The 9,248-nt window shown below is 40.9% G+C and overlaps 1 protein-coding gene across 1 annotated transcript in view; it reads right to left on the bottom strand.

Annotated features, from left to right (window-relative positions):
* The window catches only part of sypb (synaptophysin b), a 12,333-nt gene extending 4,059 nt beyond the window's left edge, over positions 1-8,274 (bottom strand). The window contains exons 1-3 of the mRNA XM_062427337.1: positions 8,128-8,274; positions 6,255-6,320; positions 20-144 (exon numbers count right to left, since the gene is read on the bottom strand). Coding sequence (XP_062283321.1) covers positions 20-144; positions 6,255-6,320; positions 8,128-8,145 — 209 coding nt within the window. The 5' untranslated portion in view covers positions 8,146-8,274. The remainder of the gene's footprint in view (positions 1-19; positions 145-6,254; positions 6,321-8,127) is intronic.
* Between the last annotated feature and the right edge of the window lie 974 nt (positions 8,275-9,248).

The raw sequence follows: 9,248 nt of genomic DNA, 5'->3' as shown, positions 1-9,248 counted from the left end.
CTTTGACTGAATTACATACCTGAATGGATATTCAAATTCTACTTCTATGCCTAGGTCACTCTCCGACCGGTTTTTACACTCCACGCTCATCTTGAACATGCCAGAGTAACTGCCACATGTGGAGAAGGCGAAGATTGCAAAGATCTGCAGGAAGAAAAAGAAAGAAAAGATATAGGGGAAATTTGAGAACTTATACAACAACAGAGAATACTGGTAGTGAATTATGTTTCAAACACTTTCTGTACTCCAGTTTACATAAAATGATGTAATCATGTAAATGAAGAGTGTGAAACAGATGACAACTGGAAGAACTGCAGACTGTTCTTTCACCACCTGCCATCTCTGGAGCAGACCCACACTCGACCAATCATGGCAAGCTGCTGAAAAACGCACACCGAGTGCAAATCAATGCAGCATGATCACCAGGTTATACACGGCATGGGCTGCACCTGTTGCCATGGTTACCGTTACATTTGGTTGATGTTTCTGTTCTGCGGTTGTTTTTATAATATTTAATGTGCGTGTGTTTTATGGTATTGCAGTGGCTTTGTATTCATTTAGGATAATAATAATTCAGCTCAGTGTTGTTGTGCAGAACAACACACAGACATGCGTGGAGACTCTCGCACACACAGCAGATTAGAAGACTCAGATTATTTTTACCACACCCTCCCTACGCAGCAGGCCAGATCCGATTGGACAGAAAATCCAGCTATTAATCTGACTGAGGTGCTCTACCATCTGTCACCAAATACTCAACTACAAGCTACTGTAAAGCCAGTCACAACACACACACACACACACACACACATACACACACGTGAGCTCACATGCACACACATACACACACACACAAAGACCTGTCACTTAGTTCTTAACACTAGTCTTGTAGTACTTCTACCTGCTGCAGGCATCGACTCACTGAACTATTTACAGTAATCTTTTGGCTAATGTGAGTCACAGGCTCGTTGGCTGGATTTACACACAGTGTCTGCCTAAAGCAAGCCTCATTGTGATAGCTTTACTCATCCATCTGTGTTCCTGCAGGGCTATTACATTTTCCAGTGTCCTCCTCCAACATCTAAAACACCCTTTATTCCTGTTGTTGGCAAAAAGCTAATTAACAGGTTTTAATAATCAATGCAAATGACTATAGATGTGAGGAAAGAGGGGGAGGAGGGGGAGGGTGACACTGCTCATAAGCAACACAGCTTATCACAAGTAAAGAAAAAAAGAGTCATTTGCTTTCTACAGTGGAGCTTCAGAGGTAAAATCCACCTTAAAACATGAACAATTTCTTCATTATTATAGTCGTAGACATATGGAAACTGACCTGAAATGTATGGACATTTGTGTATTAGTTCATTTACAAATATGGCCCTGCATCCCTGAAACAGTAAATGCCAAAATACATCTTGGCCACAGACTAATTTTAGTGCCCATTCGCTTATTAATCTTTATGTCACGTTCTAGACAGTCTTAACTCTGTCGTTGTTTGAAATAATCCAGCAAACAAATCAATATTGAAATCTATAAGATTCAGAATAGGAAGCAAAAAGTGAGTTGTGTTTTCCCCTTAAGCCGAAAGAAGAGTAACAGGATATAATGCTGCAGTCGTGCAATTAATCAATACCTACAGCTTGTGCAGTATATCACAACTGCAGTGTTGGCACAATCCCTCACACGGTGCGCATTATGGTATATTTCATCTGGAAAAAATACATGTCATCAATCTCTTTCTGTTTGGGGTAACTGCCTTATGCCACTACAAGGTAATATTATGTAGTTGTGTTTATTTTTGAAGCGGTTCAGAGGCTTTAGAGCTCCCAGAGCCAGTATCAGTATTTCATTATCCCTCTGGTACAGCTAGAGGTTAAGATTTCACAAGATCAATATCTAGACCAACAACATTTGGTGCCCCAGCTGTACGTTCTTCTTCCTCAGAGACATCCTGGAAAAAATGAAACATGGTATAACTAGGGCAACACAAGCCTGATACCAGACAGGGTTGTCAACTCGTAAACACTTCATTTCCATCCAATCAGTCAACTTAATTTGGTGGATTCGAAGGTCTGGGCCCAGGCAAAGGCAACAGGGCTACTTTAACTCAATCATCCCAAAGTGATGCAATATTATGAATGAAAGCCTATGAATCACACAGGCAGACATAAGAGGTAATGTGGAGGAGCTAAGTGTAAATATACCCTTGAATAATTTCATTTCCAGTGATAAATTAAGCTTTTTAGAGCATTTTTGCTGTAAGATTTTAACATATAGGAAGTTAAAAATGTGAGCTTCATCATGTGTGCTGTTTAGTCTGTGTATTTAAATGAATGAGACACATATCAAAGTAATATTTGAAGGTCGGATAGAAAGACTGAGAGAGACAGTGTGTGGGAGCTTTTTTCACTTTTCATTTTAAGAACGCTCTTCCCTCCTACGCACCTCCCACTACTAAGGTGTGCAGAGATTTCTTTCATAAACTCTGGAGTAACATACAAGAAGTCAACAATGTAGACATCTTTATGTGCGCTGTTTGTATTTAAATGCAATGAGACACATATCAAAGTAAAGTAAAAGTCAGAAGCAGGGAAACTGAATCTAAACAAGAGGTGCCGTAGTATGATTAAGAGCTGCACTTTTATGGTGAAGGATGAGTGGAAGGAGGAGAAAGAGGGGGCCAGCCAGGCGGAGAAAAGAGATGGTGGCACACTGAGTGTTAGGTGCCATGGTAACACTACTGGCAGCATTACAAAGTGGTGAGGTAGATGTTGGTTTCTACCCATCCTGGTATGCTGGATGGGTGTCAGCACTTCTGTGCTGAGAAAATACACAATCCCACACACACAGACACAAACGATCTGTCTGCTGCTGCTTCTCTCGCACCATGTGTGTGTCTCTCTCAGTAAAAACTGATTCACACACGAGTAAAAGTACCAATAGGCAATATCAGAGCCCAACTAATATTGGATTTTTGAAGCAGAGACACTGATATTGATATTTGAGAAGGTCTTCTTTTACATAAACAGATATCATGCACATTTTAGATAGTATTTCTAATAAGGATTGCCTTAAATTATTATAATTAGACTTAAGACCAAGATATGTAGTGAGCAGAATATTTTATGGTTAAAACAAACTTGTCATTGCTCTCTGATGATCTTTCTGTCTGCTTCTTATTAGTTATTGACTGCCATATAGAGAGATACCAATATAATAATGCAATAATATAATATAGGTCTATGCACTGGCTGATTTAGCGTGCACAACTTTGTGATTATACCCAATATTTTCACATTCGATTAGGCTACTGCATGCCAAAACTGAGTCATTTCTTGGATTCATATGCAAATCTACCTTTAAAACCCCATGCTTTTAGTAGGCTTAGCAGCTCCTTAGCTGTGATCCAGCACACTCACATGCAGAAAATATATTTTAATATGAATATAATGGATACAATTTGCAAGGAAAATAAGTGCTCATGTCAGATTTAAAGACTGCTTTATGTATCTCTGTTAAGGAAGAAGGCTGTGTCATATCTGCTGTGCATGACATGACTGTAAAGATTACGATATTTTATATAATACTGTGTGTAATCGAACTATTATATAAAGCATACATGCCAACAAATAGCCGCAAGCAGAAAAGCAGAAATAAACACAAGCTGCGTAAGCTTTCACCAGAGGCACTGGAGAGTTACCAATGTCTGAACAGTGAAAGCCCCCAGAGCTACAACAAAATCAACAGCCTTTATTACACATTAGAGACGACGCCAAAGCGAATATGGCTCTTTTTTCATGTTCTCACAAACAGCCGTTTTACGTTCAGTGGGAATGAGTCAGACAGCAGAAATCTGAATGCGGATGAAACGCAACATAGCAGTGCTGTATCCTGTAGGGGAGGAGGCACGAGGCAGTTCATGTATTCTTTGGTTGAGCTTTACATCAGCTTTATTTGGGAACTCAATGTCTTCCAACATCCATCAAATCTAGGCTTTGTCAGCAGTATTCTCCAGAGACAGAGAGAGAGAGGTGGGGTGGAGCAGGGCGGGGTGGAACGGAGCGGGGAGGTGGGCAAAGCTACATGAGTCACACATACAAGACGCCAGTTTAATCTCACACGTGTAGCCAAAATGACACTCCGAGGCCGTTGCAAATAAGTGTCATTTTTCAAGCTCAAATGGAGAAAAATTAAAATCACACATCTTCAACCCACATACTTGACTGTCTTAAATGGATCCAATCAATTTACTCTCATCTCTCTAATTAAAATGTATGAATATGAACACTAAACAAACTACTGCTTTGTACTTTATGTAGCAATCGGCACAAACTGATGAAATAAAAAGCCAATTAAAACAAAGTACATCCAGGATTTGACTCTAAGCTCTATGTTTGCACTGAATCATGCTTTAAAACCTAGAAAAATACTTTTGAGGGGTGGCTCCTCTTTCCTCTCTCCTAAAAACACAGTCTTACTGGTTATGCATGCCCATATTAATCCAGAAAGAGCAGCAGCTCCAGCAGCTCCTCCTCTCGTTTGACGCTGAGGCACGCAGGCCTTCTGACAGATGATTCATGGGCCCTGGCCTCCTCAGCGTAGCTGCTGATTGGTGGCTGGCTCGCAATGACCCACGGAGGCTGTGATGAGGTGCTGGCACACTCACACTGCTCCAGGGAAGGACTACAGAGTCATGCAGTACACTCATGCCTCTGACTGCTCGCTGGTATATCTACAGAGCCCGTTGCAGTATGGGGCTATGTCAGAGTTGCTTTGGTACGCACGTTTTCATCTGGGCTGTGTTAAGTGTGTTGTCAAGCTAGGGAGCAGAGGTGTAGCTAACAACTGTGGGAGCCGCCTCTCTCCTTGTTATCTACCTCAGCAAAATATATACACAATTACATTTCATGCATACATTTAATTGAGGGGCTGAAAATAATGGTTATTTCCCATAGATAGCTTGTTTTGTTGGACCAGCAGTCCAAGAGTTTGCTATACTATATGATAAAGAAAAGCATCATATTCTCATATTTGTGAAGCCGGAACAAAAAAATTGTTTTTTTCTTGAAATTGACAGTTGCCTATTCATTTTCTGTCAGTCATCTAATTGATTAAGTGACTAATTGTTGCAGCTCTAGCAACGCTAACCAGCTGCAGAGGCCATGACCATAAACCATATCCAGCTAGAACCAGTTCAACAACAACATAATACAGAAAAAGGAAACACATTTAAATCCAGACATTTAAGAGGCCTTCAATTTGCTGCGGGGCCTGCATGGATAATTAGTACCACTGTTCCCACCACTGTGATGCCCCAGCTGTAGAGAACAAGAAAATCTGCCATAGTGAGGCACCACTGTTAACCCTGAAGCCTCGTCAGTATGCTGCTGCTGATGGGAGGACAGTGTGGATGACGGCACATTATAACAGAGTATCTGTGATGGTGGAACATAATCTTAAACATGTGTGGCTCTTATTAACACCTCATCTACCAGTGAGAAATCAGGGTAAACACCAGGGCTGCTCACATTAATTAGCTCCCTTATAAATGAAAAACAGCTTTATCCTCAAGATGCAGAAATCTTCTTGAGCAACATTAAATAATTCATGGGCTGTATTTCTAAAACAATGCTGCTCTTCACCGAGAAACAAACTAACAACTGAATATGGTAGTTTTGTGGCTCCATCATCTGGTGAAAGTGACTGTGCACAGGAAATAAACTGCTTTGGTATGCAGAGGTCATGTCCTCTGAGAAGGATTTGACAAATTGTCATTATATTCTTCACAGGACTGACTTACTACAGCAGTGACATAATAGCCCCTGCTGGTGTCTCCTGCACAGGCCTGCTGGGAGTCTCTTGTAACACTATCAGTATACAAGAGACTCAGTATCAACAGCAGTGATTGATTGAATACATATATTTTTTAAAGCACATAAAAAAACAATAATTACACTATAAGAGGAGCTTAAAGGAAATGCTGAACCTTATAAACTGACGGTTAAACTGTGCACCATTTTTCTGAGAGTGTAGATTCATCCATTATTAAGCCCCATGCAGCTGTATGACCTCTGTGAAACAAGGTCACAAATCTCTCAGTGATGACAGTATTTATGGCAAACAATACAAGCCCTGTGTAGTTTATCCATAACAACAGTTTCTTCTGTATTTTTTTTTTTTTTTTTTTTTTTACTTAACATGGAAAATATTCATACATTATTTGTTGCATTCACCCAAAAATATGTAAAACTTACCCATTGTAGAACTTTTATGAATCCCAGTGGCTGTTTGATTATTGTGAACTGCCCTTGGGCCACCAACTGTCAACACAAAAACAAGAAAAATTGAAAAGTCGGTATCAAGAGTTTCTCACATTTCTATAGTGACTCTCACTGAGTGAAATCGGTCCCAGTAAAGCAGACATGACGGTTTACGCGACGATGCTGATGATTAAAAACACGAACCTAATCACTTCAGTCTCATAGCCCACATGCCTGGCCTACTGCTGGCACCTGCAGGTGTTTGTTATAAAGCAAATATCTGCCTGTGAACAAAGTGACTCAACTGCCAAAGCTGGTATCACTGTAGGCATTTGAGATGCTGTAGAACTACAGTGTAGTAATTTTCATATTGAGTTCAAATGCTATGTGTGAGTGTGAGGAGGGGGAGGGGGAGGGGGGAAGCAGGTATTCCTCATGTTGTGGGGACTTATGGGAGGAAAAGCAAATCCTGTTAAGGTAAATCGTTAATTTTAGGGGTAAAGATTTGGTTTAAAGTTGAGGTTAATTTAAGGTTTTGTTAAGGTTAGGGTAGGATTAGGGTTAGGCATGTGGTGGTTATGGTTAGGGGTAGGTCTCCAGGAAATGAATGTAAGTCAATGCAATGTCCTCTAAAGTGATGAAAACATGACTGTGAGTGTGTGTGTGTGTGTGTGAGAGAGTGAGAGAGAGAGAGAGAGAGAGAGAGAGAGAGAGAGAGAGAGAGAGAGAGAGAGAGAGAGAGAGAGAGAGAGAGAGAGAGAGAGAGCCCCTGCCAGCATTACAATTAGACAAAGCTGATTAACTGTCTCTTCTCTTGCTGCACGCTTCACGGCAACCTTTTTATTTATTTATAAGAAAATCTTGCGGAATGTGTCTAATTGACGAGGCGCAGGGGGGGTAAAGAAGGGGAGGGGGGTTTCATTTTTGAGCAGGTGAATGCGACACCGCAAAGAAGGCGGCGTGTCCCTTTGCATGCATCAATAAATGGCCGCACAGGAATAAAAGCAGCAGTGATGGTTTTCCTCTCAGGCTGTGGGGCCACTTTCATCCTGACGTTCGTTGCCGCTCCTGAAAGCCTGAGCTTGGCCAAACATCCACATTTAACCGATGACGATGCATGTGTTTTGACAAAATTCATGTGCAGAGGACGGTCTGACAGCCTGATGTGCGCTCATTTAGCGGGAAAACCTTTGCTGGCTTTGTCGTAAAACACACACACACACACACACACACACACACACACACACACACACACACACACACACACACACACACACACACACACAGCTATATGAGCGTATGTGTGGCCATAGAGATGCAGGAGATGTCCTTTTCGGTGTCTGGCCTATACTGCGGCTAACCGAAAACACCAAGCCCCTTATTTAGAAATTAATTAGATTCCTGTTTTGTTATCTTAGCAACAGCGGGGCTAATTGAGGCGTGAATAATCTAAATCAATTAACGGAATCTCTGGAGATAATAGGCTACATCCTCTCCTTCGTTTACTAAATGTCATTGCTGCAGCAGATCTCTGGACATCCCACACATTTTGGATTGTCAGCGGGCCCGCTCCATCATATTCACGGCAGCATCAGTAGTGGAAAATTGTCCAATTAAATCTCGGTCCGTCGTGCCTTTACACAACAACGATTTTTTAAACATGCATTAATTGCATTTTCGACTCCAATTGATCGAAAGCATTGCATTTGAACCATAAGGTCGGCAGATAGGCTATATGATTAGAAAAATGTATTTTTTAAAGCGCAAGACCAAAAAAGGAAAATGATTAAAAAATAAATAAATAAATGAACATCAGCTACCAATAGAAACAGTAATGAAATAGATGATTTCCCCCTTAAAGCCTTACCTGGTTTACAACATCCATCTTGGCCGCTTACTCGCTGATAAGAGGATCAGAGGGGCGGAGGGATGGAGGCGTCTCATCCGGAACAGCCCAGGGGAGGATGACGCCCAGGAGGAAGAGCTTGAACTGCGTCACGAAGCTGGGGCGAGGACGTGTGATGCGTCGTGACGTCAGAGGAGCCATTGGACGTGGAGTAAATACGGGGGCGCCGCCTGTCCAATAGCGGCGCAGCTTTATTCTAAGGGAGCCGAGATTGCCCCTGGGGGGTTATAATGAAGAGAGGAGAGCGCATGGAGACAGTTCACGCTTTAGTAGACAGAAGGAGTGATGTGGAAGGGGGGGTGGAGGGGGCATGAAAAGGTTGGGTGAACTGCTGCACATCATTAGAAGATGGCACTTTACATTACATTAACAGAAATATGTTTCCCCATTTGAGTGGATCTTAAGCACAGGGGCGATTGTAGGATCAGACATTTAGGGGGGCTCAGCTTCTAATGAGAATTGTGTTAAAAGTCAGAATATGAAGTTTTAAGAAATATAATCATTATTTATTTATTTTTTTAGGGGTGTTGAGATCAAATTTAGGGGGGGATATAAAAAGTCTAAAAATTGCCCCTGCTTAAGCATTATTCATCAAATTACAAATTCAGAAAAGAGAGGTTAAGGTTCTCTACATTCAAGCAAATACTACAAGGGCTGAATGTAAAGTGTGTTTTTATCACCGAACAACCGACATATCTGGGTTTCACGTCTCCCTTTTTTTTTTTTTTTTTTTTTTAAAGAAAAACAACAATAAGCTATATAGCTTATTGTTTTGCATGCTTCTTTTTCTTAAAAAAAAAAGAAGGGAGAAGTGAAACCCAGATGTTCACCATCTGTCAGTCGATTACTGGCCGATTATGTAATTCATTCTTTTGTATTTTAGCTGCAGTTTTCAACATTAATTGAAGCGCTGCTGTGAACAAACAAAAGGACATCTGAGTACACTTTTAGGGATATTATGTTACCATTGCACATTAACAGTCATATTTTTAAAATAAAAATAAAAAAGCAGGATACATTTGAGAAAAACTTGCTTTATTTGTACACATTAGTCGACAATAACAAAAACCCCAAAGAAGATT

This window comes from Scomber scombrus, chromosome 10 (assembly GCF_963691925.1).
Source record: "Scomber scombrus chromosome 10, fScoSco1.1, whole genome shotgun sequence".
Taxonomy (NCBI): Eukaryota; Metazoa; Chordata; class Actinopteri; order Scombriformes; family Scombridae; genus Scomber; species Scomber scombrus.
This window is presented reverse-complemented; position numbering and strand designations above follow the sequence as displayed.